At 56.7% G+C, this 19781-nt stretch overlaps 7 protein-coding genes across 7 annotated transcripts; 5 read left to right on the top strand and 2 right to left on the bottom strand.

Annotated features, from left to right (window-relative positions):
- Positions 1-2513: 2513 nt before the first annotated feature.
- MAM_02520 (vacuolar Zn-iron permease) lies at positions 2514-4237 on the top strand (the record flags this gene model as incomplete). The annotated part of the gene is made up of 3 exons (XM_040821319.1): positions 2514-2583; positions 2640-2770; positions 2828-4237. The coding sequence occupies 3 exons, from the start codon at positions 2514-2516 to the stop codon at positions 4235-4237; spliced, it is 1611 nt and encodes a 536-aa protein (XP_040680733.1).
- A 468-nt stretch (positions 4238-4705) lies between these two features.
- On the bottom strand, positions 4706-6274 carry MAM_02519 (Zinc finger, C2H2-type/integrase, DNA-binding protein; the record flags this gene model as incomplete). Its single annotated transcript, XM_040821318.1, has 2 exons — positions 4706-6129; positions 6196-6274. 2 exons carry the CDS (start codon positions 6272-6274, stop codon positions 4706-4708), a joined length of 1503 nt encoding a protein of 500 aa, XP_040680732.1.
- A 350-nt stretch (positions 6275-6624) lies between these two features.
- Positions 6625-7201, top strand: MAM_02518 (DNA-directed RNA polymerases I; the record flags this gene model as incomplete). Its single annotated transcript, XM_040821317.1, has 3 exons — positions 6625-6662; positions 6749-7015; positions 7081-7201. The coding sequence occupies 3 exons, from the start codon at positions 6625-6627 to the stop codon at positions 7199-7201; spliced, it is 426 nt and encodes a 141-aa protein (XP_040680731.1).
- Positions 7202-8779: 1578 nt separating this feature from the next.
- On the top strand, positions 8780-9222 carry MAM_02517 (uncharacterized protein; the record flags this gene model as incomplete). Its single annotated transcript, XM_040821316.1, has 2 exons — positions 8780-8863; positions 8935-9222. 2 exons carry the CDS (start codon positions 8780-8782, stop codon positions 9220-9222), a joined length of 372 nt encoding a protein of 123 aa, XP_040680730.1.
- A 587-nt stretch (positions 9223-9809) lies between these two features.
- On the top strand, positions 9810-10817 carry MAM_02516 (S-formylglutathione hydrolase; the record flags this gene model as incomplete). Its single annotated transcript, XM_040821315.1, has 3 exons — positions 9810-10478; positions 10550-10654; positions 10734-10817. The coding sequence occupies 3 exons, from the start codon at positions 9810-9812 to the stop codon at positions 10815-10817; spliced, it is 858 nt and encodes a 285-aa protein (XP_040680729.1).
- Positions 10818-11466: 649 nt separating this feature from the next.
- On the bottom strand, positions 11467-14097 carry MAM_02515 (uncharacterized protein; the record flags this gene model as incomplete). The annotated part of the gene is made up of 3 exons (XM_040821314.1): positions 11467-11886; positions 11960-13168; positions 13285-14097. 3 exons carry the CDS (start codon positions 14095-14097, stop codon positions 11467-11469), a joined length of 2442 nt encoding a protein of 813 aa, XP_040680728.1.
- A 3034-nt stretch (positions 14098-17131) lies between these two features.
- On the top strand, positions 17132-18128 carry MAM_02514 (EF-hand-like domain protein; the record flags this gene model as incomplete). Its single annotated transcript, XM_040821313.1, has 4 exons — positions 17132-17154; positions 17228-17544; positions 17600-17638; positions 17707-18128. The coding sequence occupies 4 exons, from the start codon at positions 17132-17134 to the stop codon at positions 18126-18128; spliced, it is 801 nt and encodes a 266-aa protein (XP_040680727.1).
- Between the last annotated feature and the right edge of the window lie 1653 nt (positions 18129-19781).

The following is a 19781-nucleotide window of genomic DNA, read 5'->3' as shown; positions in this document are numbered from 1 at the left end:
CCCGACACCCAGACAACGCCATGTGCCCCTGTGACCCTGTCTGGGAGTTGAGCTCGCCAGATAACATGGGGCGCCAAGCTGATTTGCAGCAGGCATTACGGGGTACAGCACGACGGGTGCTTTCGTCCGCATCAGGCTTTTCGCACGTCTGTGTACCTTGATGGGCGGCTTGGTCGATTCATGCGCGTGGATCAACAGCGCTCCCTTTCAGCTTGAGTGGTTCGTGGGCGGTGCGCGAGAACCTTGATGTCATGAGCTGACGGGTCGTCAAAAGGTTCCGCAAAGACTTGGTTGTGGAGGACGGAAGTGGTCTGGGCCGCATGAGCAAACATCAATGTCAGGTCAACATTGGCATGTTATTGGAACAATGCTCACGATCAGAAGGGGACGAGGGGGAAGGGCTGCATGGACAGTCCGTCGCCTGTGACGACAACATATCGCCATGTACAATCACAGTGTACGGAGTGAATCGGGTCCCAGATGAAGAGCATACGCCGTGTATCAACGCGTTGGGCCATTCGCACAAGGCCGCGAGGCGTATACACATGATTCTCATAAAATGGTTTGGAATCAGAAGATGCTCTGGCGTCCAGTGTGCAGCTTGGCTAAAACACACGACGGCGATTCGAAACGATGGCATCGTCGCCTTCATGGGTCCCGGCGACGGTCGATCCCTGGGCATTGTTCAACTACCTGTTCGGTAGTCAGGTCGACGACTCTGCTTCCGGACCCGTACAAAGCAACTTGGAGCATGTGGTCCGTCCCGCTGCATCAAACGAAGGCTATCGAGCAGTGGTAAACAAGTACAAGAGGGATGACACATGCCGCTCCCTAAAGACAGCTCAGGCGTGACGTGGCTTCGACAGCTGTGACAGTTCTCTGGCGTCGTCATGACAACGCAAATTGCGTGCTGATAAATGCATCTAATCAGTTACCCAGGCAGGCAGGCAGGTTCGTCTGCTGGCCTTTGAGCGTTGGTGATGACGGTGAACGGCTCCATTTTGTCCCTCTCGCCGGCGGCAGTCAATGCGTGCAGAAGGCATCGGACCTGTGGCGTAGGCACGAGACTGCGAGACTGACCCCTTCATCGGCGACGCTGAACCCTCGTCAAGTCGCATATCCCGCCAGTGTCCTCCACGGCGTTGGCGAGGCGTTGCGCGAGGCGAAACGTAACGCATCTAACGGCGCGCCTTTTTGTCTGATCTGTCTGCAATTCGCCCGCGTGCGCCGGGAGGTGGTAGTGGATACGAGCAGTTTCGCTTTATCATCACACCTTGTGACAGATATCGTCATCAAGAGATGAATACGATTATCCGACGTGGCCGGTGAGAAGGAGTATGAGGTCCTAGGCTAGTTAGTTACTTGACTTGCAGCAAGACCTGTTGCCTTGTTGCCCAGGCCGCTGGCGCTGCATACTTTGAGTGTCAGTCTGTCGCGGCGTGTCACGGCCCAATGAAATATCATGCATGAGTCACGTGGAGCGTAATGTAACTCAATGGATACCTAGGTACCTAGGTACTTATGCCGGTACCCGATTGACTGGGCGCCTGCCTGGGGCAGAAAGGTAGCCTGTACCTACTTACGCTGGTAGTTGGGTCAGTGGGCGGCTGTTCCGAGTACCGAGCAGGCGAGCAAGGGATGCCGTACTCTGCATGTAGGTACTTAATTAAGTAACTTATGTACTGCGTACTATGCGGTCACTACGGAGTAAAGGCTGCACCAAAGACATGCACGGATAACCATCTATGATATAACTACCTGAAATATAGATCTGTCTATTTAAACATAAAACCTCCCGTCATTCATGTGGACGTGGACACCAACATGACGATAGACGAATACTTGGTCGCCGCCCACTCGAGTCCAAGAGCAAAACCTCAGGCATCACCAATACGCAGTGTCACTGCTCTCGTCATACCGTCCTGTCCTCTCGCTACTCCGTGCTCGGAACTACTTGACCTTGCGACTCGCCTCCATCGCCTCCTCGCTCCCTCGCTCCCTCGCATCTCGCATCCCTTGGCTTCCTGACTCCCCGTCATCCAAAGCCTCGAGTGCTACTCGACGAGGAGGCTTTGTCCCTGCCCACTTCGTCGATAGCGCGCCATCAAAATTTCCCGCCTCCAGCTTTCTTGGCCCTCCGACTAAAATCCACTCGCCCCTCTGAACTGATTCATGACGCCCTGGTTCCTTTCTACATCATTATTCCCTTCACCTGTGGTTCTGGATATTTTGCCGCCGTGCGAGGCTTTGAGCTAGCTTTGCTCCCGACTGCTCCATGGGCCGTAGTTGCTTACGACTCCGTACACCAGCGACGCCACAACAGCTCTCCGTCAGTTGTCAACGTTCGAGGCGCAAAACTTTTGGCTGTGGACCGGCTCTAACCCTATCCTAACCGCGAAAGTCATCGTTTCCTGCTTCAGCTCCTCGCTTGCACCGTTTCTTCTCTTATGGCTGTGTGAAGAACAAAGAGCCGCCCCGTGTCTGCAGACCGAAGCTTGGAGCAGTCGCCCGCCATGGAGTTGAGTGCGCGAGGCCTTGACAACGACACCCGTGGGTGGATTATGTGTGTGGTCAGTGGTATAGGTATGGCATTCGTCGTGCGCTTGAGTCTGGGATGATTGCTGACCCTGCCATTACAGCGTGCATCTTCGGCGCCTCCATCGTCTGCCTCGACCTCATCGTCCGCCTGTTCCCGGGGAAACGCAGCTTTCGCATCCAGGAGAGCAACATCTTCCTGGCGTGCTCGCTTTCCTTGAGTTTTGGAGTCATGGTACGCTCCAGAACCGCCTCCCCGGCTACGTGAGCACATGTCAACTAACTCGTCCAGATGTTCTCCGCGCTGTACAGCATGCTCCCCGAGTCGAAAGACTATCTTGAGAGGGACGCTTGGGCCGACCAACCCGCCGGCTTTGTCGTCATGGGATGCTTCATTGGAGGCTTCCTCGGCATCCAAATCGTGTCTCGCCTCCTGCACCAGCACATGCCCTCGCACGTTGTCGACTGCGACCACACCCACGAAGGCGCAAACCCACAAGGCAGCTTCTCGAGTAACCACAGTCGAAGGCAGTCCAGAGTCAGCCGAGCCCGAAGACGCCTCTCCCGTCCGCGGTCCTCTCACAGCCATGCGAAACTCGATGCCCATCAAGCTGCAGAGAACGGCATGGCGCTCGCGTGCGAATCCACAACTTTGTTGCCGCCGTCAGTCGACACGGATGGGAAACGCCATGGGAAACCGTCAAGGCGACACGCATCTACTAGAGCTGATGGAATGTCGCAACGCCCGACGAGCTCGTTATTGGCTTCTCGAAGCCGTGCGACTACTACAGACCTGGAAGCGGGAGCTCGTCGTCCGTCCATGTACGAGGTACAGAAGCGTGTCATGTCCTTTGTCAGGGACACCAAGTGCAATTGTGACGAGGAGGGGTCATGCTATGGCTATACAGATCCGTGTGGACAAGAATGTTTCAAACACCTCTCTACACGCTCGCAAAGCGGCCCTAGACATGCTGCCACGCTTCGAACCACCACCGGGCTCTTTCATTCACATTCGGGCTCCGTTTTTCATGCCGGCCATGGTCACGATGACCCCGACACACCTATAAGCCCCCGGTTCCGCACAAGCAGCGCTACCTCTCGCGAAGCTCCTTTCCACCAGACAGAGGAAGAAACGCACGGCCACGACGAGCATGATTCATCCTGCTCCTCCGTGGAGGAGGGGGATGCTGAGACCAGCCAACACCACCATCACGTTCCCACAAATGCCTTCCTTTCTATTGGCCTTCAAACGTCCATTGCTATAGCTCTTCACAAGTTCCCCGAGGGCTTCATCACATACGCAACAAATCACGCGAATCCCACCCTCGGCTTCAACGTCTTCATGGCCCTCTTTGTACACAACATCTCGGAGGGCCTTGCCATGTGCCTGCCACTGTACATGGCTCTCGGGTCCCGCTGGCGGGCCATTGCATGGTCCGCCGTCCTGGGCGGCCTGTCCCAGCCCCTGGGAGCCGGAGCAGCAGCACTGTGGTTCAAAGTGGCGCAGAGGTCCAACATGACTCCAAATGCATTGGTATACGCCTGCTTATTTGCCGTCACGAGTGGAATCATGGTGAGCGTGGCCCTGCAGTTGTTTGTAGAGGGGTTAAGCTTGAATCACAATCGAAATCTGTGCATCTTTTTCGGGTTCTTGGGCATGGCTGTTCTGGGGCTGAGCAATGCGTTGCTTGCCGCGCATTGAGGACCGCTGACTCGGCGTCGCCGTGACTGATGAAGGTGTATCAATCAGGGTCAAGGTTTCGACTAGGTCATGAGAATGTAGTTATGACTTGGCATAGAGGCGTTGCTGGTTCCTCTCCAAAGAGGCGGGGCTCGTGGTCTTTGGCCTGGTCGCCGGGACATTGTTTTACTCTTTTGCTTCATCTCTTCCTTTGCAGAACAGAGTATTCGGTTAGCTCGGTATGATAGAATGTCGAATCTTGGCATGCATCGTTTTCAGGCATTGTGTGTCGAATATATGAGTGAGGTGAGGGCATGGCCCAATTGCTTGTGTCGCAAGTCTTGGTTTATTTTAAAAAAAAAATGTATCTGTGCATCATTTCCTCATTATCATGGGCTTTTCTTTTCCATGGACAACGCTGGCTTCTTTTTTTTAGCAATAGCAATAGCAAAGCAGGAGTTCTCCACCTCGACAATGCGGGACACCGGCCTACAGTCTCGACAGACTGGGATCGATATTCTCCGGGTGCGGCGAGTCCCGCGCCAACAGCATGATATTGGCCTCATCTTCGAGCCACTCGTCCTTTGGGGGGCCGTGATCCATCTGCGCGGCAAAGACGTCATCCTCCGCCATGTCCCGCAGCCAAGTGGAAGCGTGGAAGTCCCCCCCAAAGGACAACTCGGCGTCCTCGTCGTCGGGGTTCGGGAACGGAGCAGGGTCGTTGGACGGGTCGGCGGCCGGCTCGTGGCCGTTGGACAGGTGGACCTGCAGGTCGTGGTAGCGTTTGAACCCTTGGTCGCAGTCGGGGCAGAAGACGGTGCGCTTGGCTTGGTTTGCGAGGCCGGATATCTCGTCGATGAAGGCGGTCGGGTCTTGGGCGGCGGCGGGGCCGTCGGGTCTGGGCGGCCGGGGGCGTTCGTGGCCGAGGTGGATGAAGCGGATGTGGTCGTCGAGGCGGACCTTTGTGCTGAACTTGGCGCCGCAGCCCTGGTCGTTGGTCCAGGCGGCAAAGTCGGGTCCCGAGGGCGTGGCGCCGCCGCACGTGAAGCGGAAGCCTTCGTGTGCCGAGCGGACGTGAGTCTTGAGGTTGGACTTTTTGGTGAACTTCTTGCTGCAGCCCTCGTGGGTGCAGGCGTGGGTCTGGCGGTCCTGGACCGTCTTGCCCGAGTGGTGCATGTCTACGTGCTGGTCGAGTTCCCAGCGCGACGAGGGCTTGAAGTCGCAGAAGAGGCAGTTCTGGTGTTCCTTCCTGAGATGGGCGTGGAGCAGCAGTTCGGTCGTGAACCCTATGCGGCGTTGCGTGCCGTCTTCTTGCGTCTGCAGGCCGCACTCTCCGCACCAGTATTTGATTTCGCCGTGGATCTTGTCGCGGTGGCGTTTCAGCGCTGGCTTGGAGTCGAACGACTCGGGGCACCCTTGCTCGGGGCAGGCGTATGCCCGCATGTGCAGGTGTTCTTTGCGCACGTGTTTCGTGAGCGTCTCTCTTTTCCGGAAGCTCTGTCCGCATTCCTGGCAGCGGAACCGCTCGGCGCCTTCGTGGACGGCCTGGTGGCGCTTCAGTCGGGTGCCTGTGACGAAGCCTTTGCCGCAGCCCGGGACTTGGCAGGTGTATTTGCGTTCGTTTGTGTGCGCCGCCTTGATGTGCTGCTTCAGGTGCTTGTCCTCGATGTAGTCCTTGTCGCAGTCGTCGTAGGGACACTTGAATGGCCGGGAGTTGGTATGCGAGTTGAGGTGGTCTCGGAGTCTGGCCGGGCGGTTGAACGCCTTGGGACATCCGGGCCATGTGCAAGCTAGCGTTTTGAGATCTGACGGGAACTTGGTTCTTGGTGTGGTTGCCACGGTTGCAGGCGACTCGGCCTCAGCCATTGAGCTCGGTGTTTGGGCTGTTGTGAAGTCGTCATCATCGTCGTCGTCTTGGTTGGTTGGAAAAAATTAGTGTGTGCATTTTCATGGACGGCGGATATGTTCCATTCACTCACATTGGACGGCACTGTCCACGTGCAGCTTCTTCACTTGACGCGCTTCCACGGCTGCCTCGGCGGGCCCTCGTTTGCCCATTGTCGTCGTAGAGTGTCTGGACAAAGCGAAATCGAGATGATAACCGTGGTGCAAGGTGCTGGGTTGGGAAAAGCGGCAGAATGCGATCAGGCGGTGACGAGAAATTTTGCGGTGGGTAACGAGTCGGAACGACTGATCGATAAAGCCCAGGTGAGCTTTCGGTCAGCCAGCCTATCAGGCCCCCAAGCGCCCATGTGCGCCGGGGAAGCCACGGAAAAACCTGCCGACATGACTGCAATTTTCACGAGGCTGCCGACCTGCAGGAACAAACAGGAAGCACGACGCAGCGTTTGCGACCAGCTTCCGCTCTTCCCAACAGACGTGCACGCAACTTGCTCGATTTTCCCAGCATGTCTGATTTCGGCGACGATGATGTCGGTGTCGGCGGGTAGGTGTATCCACGCGAAATTTCGATGGGCGGCCATGTTGTGGTTTTGCGTAGGGAGCGCAGCAAGCTAATGGCACGCGCAACAGGGACGAGCCCGTGCTCGAGGAAGAGGAGGTTACTGAGTACTACGACCCCGAGGTTCTAGACAACGAGGATGGCGAGCGTGGCGAAAACGGTGAGGATGACGACAATGTCATCGTATCCGGAGACCCTTCGGCGGCTGCCAACGCCGTCAAGGGTGGTGAAAAGTCGATGAAGGATCGGAAGATTCCCGAGGCGGATCGGACAACCACTCGATACATGACCAAGTACGAACGGGCACGTATACTTGGCACCCGCGCTCTGCAGATTAGGTACGGTACCACTGGCTGCGAGGTTTTTATCGGGAGACAGAGGCTAATGGGTCACCCGATGGTAGCATGAATGCGCCGGTGTTGGTAGACCTCGAAGGCGAGACAGACCCCCTTCAGATTGCCATCAAGGAACTCCGCGAGAAGAAGATTCCCCTGATTGTCAGGCGATATCTGCCGGATGGCTAGTGAGTGCTGACGTAGGTAGAGGTTCGTGCTGGGATGCAGACTGACAGAGGGCAAATAGCTACGAAGATTGGACATGCGAGGAGCTTTTGCAATGACCTGGACGCGTCGTACGTGCAGATGATCATTTTTCAGGGGCAGGAGCGGCAGAAACCACCACAGTTGGCGTCAAGCTACTTCCATACCAGACGATCAGTTCGGCACTCTCTGTAATGCCAGCCAAGCAGGCAATCGTCATTTATGATTTATGAGCGTGGCGTTTAGAAATTTGGTCGAACGATGACAAATAGGCACTAGATAAAACCCAAAAGAATGGTTGTTTAGGTTCTTGGGCCGTGCCGTGTTTTGCAGGAAGAGGCCGTGATGACCTGTCAAGGGACCAGTCAAGGTGATACGGCACAAATATGGTTGATGGAGAATGCGTGTGGGTGGACTCGGTGCGCCGGGCTGATAGTCTCAACGTCGCATTGGCCAAGAGTCTAGACTGGCATTACAAAGAGCATGGGCGATGCAGCGGAAACGAATTTTTCGGCAGAAGGCAACATTGTACGAGATGCGCCAGGCAAACCGTGCAGGCGTGCAACAAGGAGGAGGAGGGCCCTGTCATTGAGCAGATCAGCCGGCGCTACAGTGTCGTGGCCCGAATTGGGGATCAAGAGTCAAGACCTTGACTCTTGCTTGACTGCGTGTGCTCGGAAAGCGTGAAGACGGTGACATCGGCCCGGTGCCAACAGGCTGCGGTACGTGTCGCAAAGACGAAAAGATGTGGACGGGTGCTCCGGATTGGGGGGGCTTTGTGATATGTGCCGAAATGACGTCGCATCCAAGATGCTGCAGCTCGCGCGAGATGGTGCGTTCAAGCCGTGGTTTGAGGCGGGCGGAGCCATGACGTCGTGGTTTGTGGGGTGCCGTCAATTCCAGGCCGTCGTTTCCAGGCAGCCACGGCCCCGGCCCAGAAGGGCCCACCGCTGGCCATGCGCCATGTTCAGCATTGAATGCTGTTCCAAGTACGCGCCGGTGGGGCAGCGTGGGGGCAGCTGCCCGTCCGGGCCCCCTGGCGGCGCGCGCAAACACGACGGCCGCACTCCGCTGCACCGCTGCATCGTTGGCAGAGAAGGCTCCAGGAATAGAGGTAAGGTAGGTCGGGGCCGCCGGCCTTCCGGGTCGCCTTTCGTCCCATGAGCGTCGTGGAACAATGCCGGGTGCCAGGTGCCGCGTGCGCCGTTGTGCTGCGCGAGGAAGACTCAGAGGCCGGGCCCCCCTGCGACCAAGTGCCCACCCAAGTGAAGGCATCCGTCCCATGATCCAGCGACGGCTGCTTTGACCCCCGACCCCCGACCTCGCAGCTGCACCCGTCTGCATTCTGATGCACAAATCAACTTGACCACTCACCGCTCATGAAGTCGGGCCGGCCCCAAGAGCAAAAATAGATAAAGTTGGCAAGTCTTACTTGGTGCTCCTGCCCACGGCACTCAGCAGCAGGCCCGCATCCGAGATATCCATCACTTGCTCGCGGTACAAATTCCCCCTCATCCCCTCGTTCCGACTCGGCGGTACAGTGCGACTCATCACAACGCCGAGATGAAGCCTTCCACCGTCGCCGCCATCCTTTGTTCGGCCACTGCCGTTTCTGCCTCGCCCGTCGAGAAGCGTGCCGTTGGAGGTGTAAGTCGTGGCCGTGGCCGCCCCACGTCCATTGCTCCGCGATACAATGTATTGATCACGCCATCCTTCAGGTCCTGCTCTGCACGGGAGCCAATTCCACGGGCACATGCAAGTACCGTGTGTACGAGCTCGACAAGTGCCAGCAGCTCTGGAAGCCGTTCTACCAAAACACCAACACCTTTGCCGTCGACGGGGAAAACTTCCACTGCTACCCCACGCTGGCCAACTGCACCAGCATTTGCACGAGCCCGACTGGCTGCACGTTCGGCGCCGTCGACTACAACTACGAGCACAAGTACAACCTGAGCGCCATCGGTTGGGACAAGTACATTACCAGTTTCCGGTGCTCCATGAAGTGAGACTAGCCACGAGGCACCCGACACAACACGATTATTTCATGATTCTTCTGCACATACATGTATATATAATACATCTGACCTTGCAAAGGGCGTTTAAGCGGGGAAAGCTCGGCATGGAGGAGCACACATCGGAAATAAGCCAGCTCCGACGCTGGCATTGAGCATGTCATGTCTGGCCGGGCAGTAGGCAGCGTACGAAGTATAGTGTAATCAATTCGGACATGTACACTTGATTGACCTTTGCCGCCCTGGCCACTCGGGTGACTTGGCAGTGTGTGCTGTGATGACGACGTGGACATTGTTCGGAGAGATTGTAACGTTATCTGAAATCGGCGGGGTCAATGTGCCAGTCAGCCCCTGCAAGCAAGCCTTTGAAGGTGGGTATTGATTGGGCAGGCAGGCGGAAGAAAGAGGAGGCGCTTCAACAAGGTTGTCAAAGGGAGGGCCTCTTTTGAATCATCAACTCCTCGCATGCAACAACATCCCATCCCGATTCCAATTCCAGTTCCAGTTCCAATTCCAGTTCCAACCCCAGTCCCAACCTGTACGCCGTGCCATCTGGAGCACTCCGGCAACCACCTCCCACCATGGCATTCACAACAAAGTCCACCGTCGCCTCCTTCAACGGCCGCATCCTCAAACTCACGCACCAGTCGAGCAGCACCTCGACGCCCATGAGCCTCAACCTCTTCCTGCCCAACACGGCATCGCCATCCAACCCGGCCCCCCTCCTCATCTACCTCTCCGGGCTCACCTGCACGCCAGACAACGTCACCGAGAAGGGCTTCCTCCACGCCCACGCCTCGCCGCTCAACCTGGCCCTCGTCTACCCCGACACGTCCCCGCGCGGCACCGACCTCCCCGGCGAGCACGACGCCTACGACTTTGGCAGCGGCGCGTCCTTCTACATCGACGCCAGCGAGGACCCCTGGGCCGCCAACTACCGCATGGAGTCCTACATCGCCACCGAGCTCCCCGACCTCCTCTCCGCCAGCTTCAAACAGCTGGATGCCCGGCGCGTCTCCATCTGCGGCCACTCCATGGGCGGCCACGGCGCCCTGACCCTCTTCCTCAAGAACCCCGGCAAGTACAGGAGCGTGAGCGCCTTTGCGCCCATCTGCAACCCCAGCCAGTGTCCGTGGGGACAAAAGGCCTTCGCGGGGTACCTGGGCGACGACAAGGCCGAGTGGGCAAAGCACGATGCCACAGAGCTTGTCAAGCGCTACAAGGGCAACCTGAACTGTCTGGTTGACGTGGTGAGCCTCTTCCCCCCCTCCCGAGCCGCGGAGCCAGGCACAGACTCGGGGACCGACTGAAACATCCGCAGGGCACCGCAGACGACTTCTACAAGAGCGGCCAGCTGCTGCCGGAGAATCTAGCCGACGCCGCGAGGGCCGCGGGCGTGGACGGCCTCGACGTGCGCTACCACGATGTAAGTCCTACGCACCGACGCCTCGAGACGTGCATCGTGCATCGTGCATCGTGCATCGTGCTTGTGCTGAAACATGTAGGCATACGACCATTCGTACTTCTTCGTCTCCACGTTTGGCGAGGACCATGTCCGCCATGCCGCGCGCGCACTGGGCTTGCTGTAGCCTGTGAGAGGGAACTCCCCGAGAACAAACCCCCCCGCCAAGACGGCCGGGCCAACGCGGTGCCCAAAGGAAGACAGAGGGAACAGACACGTTCTGTTCGTATCGCACGCTCTTGTTCCCTGCGACGACCGCTCATTAATACCCTGCTTCGACGGGACTGGTTGCCCCAGCTGAGCCGTGTATATATAACTTGTCACTTGTGTGTGCCGGACGCGTTCGTTTCTGCCACCCTCGGGCAACATCTAAGCTTCGTTTCACACAAGCCCAAGTACTAGACATCCAACATGGGTCAGCAACGCACGCAAAGAGCAAGAAAACGCCGTGGTCGATCCCGTGTATCGAGTTTTCGCCATCCCCACGCGTCAGCTACTTCTATTCTAGCACCGCCCTCCCAAGGCGACGGAGAGCCTGCATTCCGAGCCTCCCCTGTCGCAGCCGCCGTTCAGTCATAAGCCGTACGCATCGGGGTCCCATTACAAATCTACCTCACCACACAGAATGAAAAGGTAAAGGAAAAAAACGCCGCCCCATGGAGGTGATCTGGCCCTTGAAACAAATGCAACCGACCCATGCCAATGCCGCCGCCCAAAAGCACAAAACTTGCCACCCCGCGCACGCCCACACGGGTTTTCCCGGTTCTGCCGTTCCTCTAGCTGATTCCCCGGTCGTAGTTGGGACCGAGCCCTTCCTTCTCTAGCTTTGCGCGCATTTCCAAGTTGACTTCCCTGCGGATGCGCTCGTAGGCCAACTTCTCGAAGCGGCTGAGGCCCTTCCACCAGTGCTGGCCCGCCTCATGCTCTGCAACACGGCTCAGGAGTTCGCTCGTCTTGAGACGCACCTCGCGATCTTGGTGGAACAGCCCGAGGGCGAGGTAGAAGAGGCCGGCGCGTGACTCGGGCGCTACGTTGAGCAGCAGGCAGATCTCGTCGTAGGAATGGATGTACTTTGCGAGCGTGAGATAAATGTCCCTGCTCTGGCCGGGAGATAGCCGCTGCATCCGCAGACGGTCGTGCATGTGCGCCAGGTCCAGACCCTTCAACGGCCGGACTGTATACACCTGCGCCAGGTCCTGTTCACGGTCAGTCTTGTTCACGTACTTTGCTCGGCGCGTGGCCGGGGCCAGAGAAACCAGGGACTCCTACCTGGATGTAGCTGTAGTAGCTGCGGGTGTTTCGCCAGCCCTCAATCCTGGTCACGTTCCCGGCGAGTTCCTTATTCTTCGCCGCGTCATCTGACCAGACGTAGCCGTGCCCGCTGGCGCCCGGGAGGGTCATGTCCTGGTCCTCGCTGCCGATATACAAGGCGCTTGCTCCGTACACGCTCTCTTCGAACTGGGCCGCGATGCGGGTGAATTTCGTGACCCAGTCTCTCCATTTGGCGCGAATGACTCTCTCTCCGTGGCGCACGGCAATACTCTTGATGATGTCTACCATGAAAGCTCCGTCGCCCGTCAGATCCTGGCTGTTATTTGAGTTGCCGCTGGCCATGGTTGCCAATGTCGGATTCTGCTGCTGAAAGTACAACAGGCCCTCCGTCGCGGCAGCCGGCTCGATCTTGCTGCTGATCTTGATGCGACCGCTGGGCAGATCGCAGAGTATGTCCCACCATTCGGGATGCATCTCAAAAGTAGGGTTGGTGACCCCGGCGATAAAACCAGGCACATTCAACAGGTCGTCAATCTTGGTCAGGTCCGTGTATGGGAAAGCGTGCCGGGTGAAGCCTCGCAGCAGGCCACCAGACGCGAGAGCACAGGCGGCCAGAACAGCCTCCGCAACCTCGCCGGACGGCATGTTGTGACCCAGGAAGATGATTCGCTTTTGAGTCAGCAACGCATTAACCAGGACGATAACGGGATGTGTGCCGGCGCCGTTGGTTGTCAGGTGGGGATGGAGGGTGAATGCCTGCGGTGACTTTGCGTGCGGTTCCGAAAAGTTCTGAATGAGCTTGATCAAGGAGAAGTCGCCGACCGTCTCAGGCATGACAGCTGTGGGAACCTTGATCGGGATCGGAATTCCCTTGTACATGACTTTGCTCTCAAACTCGTGCGTATCCCTCGGGACGGAGTACAGGGCTTGGCTTCCACCCTCGACATGAGCTTTTGTGCCGGCCCGAGATATCCCGGCTGATTTGGCAGGACTCGTTGAATCTTCTGATTGTCCTTCGATCAATCCATCGACTTTGTCCTCGGCCATTCGTATTTGGATCATTTGCTCAAATTTCTCGACAAAGAGATCACGATTCTCACTCGCCAACAAGAGGTGCCTTTCGAGGATGCTGAGCCTGGGCATAAGAGACAAATCCATGGCATTCACGGCATCGTAAAGCATGGAAAGCGTCTCGGGAACAGGGGACTTGAAATATTCTTCCAAGGCCAGTAAGAGCAGGGGCTGCGCGGCCGCCCCAAAAAAAAAATCAAAAATTCATTAGTTGGGTGCGTAATTAAGACAGCAGTCGACGGTCGACTCACCTTGTAAATGTGCAGAAAGGGATGCCTTGTGCAAATGGCCATGGCTTTGACGACGGCACCACGCTTCACTGACTTGTCGTGTTTGGTGTTGACAAGATTGAGCACATAAATCAGAGGCGGGCCTTCTCCGCCCTCGGGTTCGCTGTCGGTGGATTCGCCGTCGTCATCGTCATCTTCATCGTGGTCGTCAGGGTCAAGTTTCTCCTCTTCATCACCGGAGACGACCCCGTTCGCTCTGTTCCGCCGTCTTGTGCGCATTTGTCTCCTTCGCTCTCTTACCTGTCTCTCGGCATCCTCCTCTTCCTGGCTGGTATCTTTGTGCAAGAAAAATATGGTCCAGTCTTGGTTGCGAGCGTGCGCCTGGTCAGGAAGCATTAGCTCCGCCAGCATGTTTTCATCTCCGGTAATGGCGACTGGATATTGATGTTCCATGACAGGGCCCCTGTCAATGTCGAACGAGGCCACGAGGATATACTCGACATGATCATCGGCTGCCCCCCGAGGATACTGCGACCTGAGTCTTCTAGACGACCGAGCATCGGCGTTCAATCGTCGAGATGCTGACAGGGACGAGTGTTGAGATGAAGGGGCCAATGATGGAGTTTTGGACTTGGAACTCGGATTGGAAATGCGGTCTGTGTCGGCGATAGGTAGCTGAGGCGACCTAGCTTGACGAGAATTCTGCGACATTTGCGATGGCGATCGTGACGAGGGAAATGAAGAGAGAGATGCCCGTCGATTGGACAGGGACCCATTCGATCGATTGTCCATGGCGTTTTGCCGGTTCATGTACGGAAGGGCGGTGGTGGTCATGGTGACGAGTGTAAAGACGAGCGTTGAAGCCGGATGGGCGAGGATGACGACAACGAGCGACGGCAGGGCAATGGGCGTGCCGAGGCAGTTCCAAAGAGACAGTCTCGCCGGTTGGAGAAACGGTTGGCATGCGGGGGAGAGTGGCGGCCGCGAACGGCTCTCCCTCTGTCGTCGGTGGTGTGAGCGAGAGTGTTCCCGAGAAGGGCCTTGACGTACGTCCCGTCCCTGCTTGTCCTTCACTCTCTGCCCTGTGGCTATCTGAGCCGAAACGGTTCGCACGCAAGGCCGACGAGGGGTGGACGGGGGGAAGCCGGGAACTGGATGAGACGACCGCGACAAGGAGGCAAGGCTTTGCCAAGGTGCCTTTGCGTAGCCTTCTCGTGGGCTTCAGCTGATGCTTGGGCTTCTTGACGTCTGGATGGAGCTCGCAACGGCATCGAGGCATGCAGTGTCTGCCTGCAGAAACACCGGCTATGTGGCGGAAACGAAGGACGTTGGAGATGCGACAGGACCAGACTCAAGCTCGGGATGGCGGATGGAGGGCTGTGACGGGATGGCGACGGGTGAGGTGATGCTGACGAGGGGGCAGTCGCGGAGCAACGCCGATACATGATCCGGAGACTATTGCGACGACGTCGAAGTCCAGCCTCGATGCACACCCAACAGTTCGGAGGAGCAAAAAGTCGAACTCCTGAAATGCGGCCCAGGGAGGGTCGCAGGGGTCGCAGGGATCGCAGGGATCGCAGGCAGGCGGCGCCACTAGGGCAGGTGAGGAGCAGGTGCCGGTTGGCCTTGGGCCATGGGCGGACCATTGGGCCATTGACGGCCAGTGAGTCGACGGCACCGGGCCAGGGCTCGTGCGGCCACTTGATGGGGCAATCAGTTCGGGGCCCGAGGGCTCTGAGGCACAGAATAGGTTTGGCTGCTAACGGCTTACTTTACTTTAAGCACAGTACTTTGAAGTACTCAAGCACTTACTTGAGTACATGCCCATTCTAGGTACGTGGCAAGTTCCCAAGTGCTCTTCTGTGCCCGGACGTCAACAATTCAACACATGTTGGCCTACTCTGTATTTCGCCCTCTGTTTCTCCGCTCTGTCCGTTTCTTTTTTTCTTTTCTGCCTTTCTCTCGACAGGCTGCTTGCAACTCTGCCGGTTGGTGGCCAGCGGCTCGTTTTTATTTTTATTTTTTTGGCCCCCGAGTCTACGGTGGGGGCCACATGAGCCTCTCACCGTTTGGCGCACTGGTCAAACACCTTTGACCACATAACTGTGGTCGGGATCGGGCCTTTCAATAGTCAAAGACAGAGTTCCTTTTTTTTCTCCGCGCGGCAGTCGGTCAGTCAGTCAATGCTATGCCCTCCTGTGCCTCTGTGACCGCCTGTTTGTGCGCAGCACACATGCAGAAAAAGATTCTCCAGTACCCGGGCGCGGAGGACCTTCCTATGTACTTGAGTACTTACCTAGGTCAAGTACTTAGGAAGGTCCTCCCGGGAACCTGCATCGAGGGCCAAACGAGGGCCTGGCACCTGATGGTCGGCTTATGCAGCCTCGAGCCAAAGTGCGCGCGCAGTTCTCCCAGTACCCCGTACTACTCCTTACTGACTACGGAGTACCAGTATTGTCAAGTCATCTATCTATTGCTGCGACATGCTGTACAACGTCGATGCCCACGCCGTTGTCAGAGCCTCGTGTCAGCTTGACGCTGCGAGGTCTCTTGTTGTCCCCTGGGCCCCGGCCCTGGCCCGGCCCAGGGTTGACCAGGGACTTGGACAATACGATTGGGTGCCTGGCTACAAGTACCTAAGTACCTAGAGACAGTTATCAGGGACCAACTGCCCTGATGGGATCTCTGGCGGGAGAAGAAGCCCTTGCCAGTTGATCGACAGAACCCCGCACTCGGTGATAAACTCCATGTCCAGTACGGAGGAAACTTCACTTGTGGTTTGTTCTGTAACAATTGCTGATAGAAATAAGGAGGGTTGCTGTTAACACAAAGGTTCTATGCCTAACCCCACAGGCTTCCTTGTCAGGTCACTCATGGCGAAACTTACAGGGGCTCGTTAATCTTCCCGCCGCGGCCTCCATCATCTGAAGAGCCTCAGTCAGCCCCAAGCATGAACGAAAGAAAGAAAAGGTTTCTACAGAATCCATTTTTTGCATGCATGAAGCAGGAATCAACGCCTGGGAAATGCAAGGGGCACGCCCCTCATGCAGCCGCGCTATTGCATGGCCCTTCGCATCATGCCAACTACTCCGTGCCGGGAAGCTGTTGTTCGAGAGACTACTTAATGTGCGAGTACTACATACCCCAAGTAAATTGGGCCTACCTTAGTACTTGAAGCACCTAGGCACTTACCTACCTAGGTACTTAAGCAGGTACTTAGGTACCGTTTGGCCTGCGCTTCTCCAAAGACCGAGACCATCAGCAGGGGTGGCAATCCAGCGCATGACGCCCAGACAAGCTGAGGTTTACCTTGGGCGCCAGACCTCCGTCCTTGTACGGTAGAATTTGTAATCAACTCGGGCTTTGTAGTCTTCTCGTCCCAAATCACGGCTGATTGACGTGTAAAACATAAAGTACCCGAATGCACGGCCCCCGGGGGCTAGTGACGACATCGCGAGGCTTGTGCGCCGTTGGGAACAGCCACACCTGCCCCCCCCCGCCGGACCTGCAAGGCTGCCGTTGTTGTGGCTATGCATTGTTTACATTGGAAACGCCGCCGGCGAATCGCCTCCTTCTTCCCTCACTTCGCCCAGGCGTGTAGTCTCCCGTCACTCTCGCCAGTACCCGAAACTATCCATCTGCACGAGAGACGGAAAGAGAGAAAGAAAAAAAGCCGACATCGCAAGACTACAGCTTTCACCTGTTTCCTTGCCTCCATTACCTTCCCAGTGCCCAGTGCCCGCCGACTTCTACTCCAAGTCCACCTTTCCCTAAAAACCTTAATCTCCACCTTAACCAGCAGCGTTCCTTGGCCAACCGACGTCCTGTCCCGACGAAACCGCCACGGTCAGCATGGTAAGAGCTACCCATGAGTCGTGGACACGCCCCCAGGTAATATACCATCTTCTAACGTGTCCCTGTCATTGCCAGTCTGCTTCAACATCGTACAAGCCATCTCCGTTAGGATACGGCTCGCCACCTTCACGCAATTCGCCCTTCCGTCGACCGGAGTCCCCAGCATCACCATCGCCTTTGCGATATACAACACCAAGCAGTGGTGCGACCAAGACTGCTTCTCTGGGTACACCATCGCGGTTTGCGCAGCCGACTACGCCTACGACTACGACTACGACTCTGAGCAACAACCGGACGCCGCGTACTCACTCATCGGACACAATGACGACCGCATCGCCTCGCAGGTTATCTCAGCAGGAGGCAAGCGCGTCTGCATCACAGCCGCTTGGGAGCGGAAACGCATTATCACAGCTACAACCAGCCCAGGTTAGGACGCTGAGGGATGGGTTCCAAATATTGGATCGTGATTGCGACGGCATAGTGAACCGCGAAGACGTCGCGGACATGTTGAGCCAGTTGGGTAAGTTGCGTGGACAACAGATGCGGGGACGTAAAGTTCTATCTGTTGAGCTGACCTGGTTGGCGTAGGTCTTCCTAATGGCGCGCCTGATGTTTCCAAATTTTTCCCTCCGTCGAAACCGCAGACGATTGCATTGGCGGCATTCCTGAACTCGTTGGCAGAAACACTATGCCAGCTGTCGCCCAGCACAGAGCTTCTCTCGGCATTCTCTGCATTCGACAACGACGACAGTGGTCAGGTGGACTGGGCCGAGCTCAGGGACGCACTGCTCAACACGGCGCCGGAACCTGGAGAGCGAGTGCTGACCGCAGCAGAGGTCGATCGTGTCGTCAATGGCTTTACCGGTCGACGAGCCTTCAATCGCAATATCAGTGCGCAGTTGGGTGCCAAAAAGGGAGAGGTGTTCAAGTATAACGAGTTTGTCAACTCCATCATGGGATCCAATGGGACATCAGAAGGGTCGCCGCAAGAAAATATAGAAGAGCAGTAATAACAGCAAAAAGACGGAGCAAGACGCACCGATCGATTCTGTGCATACTCTGCGCTCTTGCGTTGGAGTAGGCGACAGCGGCAGGCTCTGTGCGCCTCATGATACTAGTACTACGAAGAAGACGTATTAATGACAGGCATGCATAATGTGACCTTTGACGACTAGGGTTGTTGGAGAGGCAGTCTTGGGCGGTTTCATTTATGTTGGTGAGGTGAAGTGAACGAACCACCGGTAGGATCTTGATTGCAGGCGTTGGATGCGAGGTTATTGACGAAATTAGGAAAAGGGGTTTGATCAGGGGGCAGATCAAGGGCACGCAATCAATCACATCTAGTATTAGGTGGTGAGCCCTAGCGAGCCTTCTAATCTGGGGTGTCGCACGATTAACTGATGGCGCATTTTGGGACAAAGGAACAAGGAGGTACGACGACAAACGTGGGCGCAGTGTGTATGAGTGCAACCTGCGCGACATGAAATAGAGGTCGAGCGAGAGACGTGAGCAATGATGATGGAGGGAAAAGGATACAAGGGTAGCTGGTGCAATCGAGGCTCGAGCGGCTGCCATGTTGAAGGTTGAAGCTTGGTGTCGATCAACTGGTCCAAATGTTGAGATTCGACTGGCGTGCAGAGTAGCACAAGCATAAGCGCCTGCCTTGCCGTGACAGTTCCAAGTTGACAGCGGCAGACTCGAGCACTGACGAATCTGCGCAGGTGTGAGACGAGTGACCTGGTGGCCCGGGGCGGCCTGCAAGGCAAGGCTGATCGGCCATGTTGCAAAGTTTCTCCATCCCACATCACCAGGGAACTTTGCCGTGGCGGCCGGCGCAGTCTGGCCAATCCGGCCGCCTCCTAGGCAGCGGCCCCACTGAATCTTCTAGAATCACAGCCGGCTACATGCAAAACCCCGTTAAGCAACTGCATACTCGGCTCCAGACCCGCCCCTTGCCCGTCACCCCTGCCAGATATCGCCTGCGCACATGCGCAAGTGAGGACGAGGACCAAGCCCAACCACCAGCCTCTTGAGTCTTGACTGTTCCACCAGCTCGGCGTCACATCACGGTGATAGGATGGCGCTTGCTTGGACAGCTGCGTACAGCGCGGACTGCAGCCAGAGAGTGGTTGCTGTTACAACAGTGCGGGTGACTGGCAACCTGGCCACGCGGGAAAAAGGAAACAAAAACACAAGGGCTGGGGGGGAGCACCAGCGAGCAGGAGGGACGGCCGACTCAGCATGATGCAGCAACCGTGAGGCGGGACCGATGACGGGACAGAATCACGCAGACCAACAACGATGGGTGACTAGGCCAGCCAGTATCAGCGACTCCGTGGGACGGTGCAGTCCTCTGTACTCAGTAACGTAGTCGATAGAGTAACTCGGCTCGAGGGACGAAAAGGAAAGAAAGAACAGAAAGAAAAAAGAAAAAAAAAGAAATAATATTAATAACAAGAGTCCCCTGTCGTCCAGGGGTTGGCTGATTGATACCCCTGACCAGACCTTTCACGATATTGGCATTTCGAGGAGTGGCAGTCAAATGACCAAAGCGCTTGGTTGTCGAGGCTCAACTTGAACAGTGCCCGGGCCCAAGGTCAGCGGCGCTCGAGTATGCGAGACATTCGACTATTGACGAATGTCACCGGTGCTTTCGAGGCTCG

The sequence above is a fragment of the Metarhizium album genome (genome assembly GCF_000804445.1).
Source record: "Metarhizium album ARSEF 1941 chromosome Unknown scaffold_4, whole genome shotgun sequence".
NCBI classification, from domain to species: domain Eukaryota; kingdom Fungi; phylum Ascomycota; class Sordariomycetes; order Hypocreales; family Clavicipitaceae; genus Metarhizium; species Metarhizium album.
The sequence above is the reverse complement of the archived record's forward strand: the minus strand, read 5'-3'. Positions and strand labels throughout refer to the sequence as shown.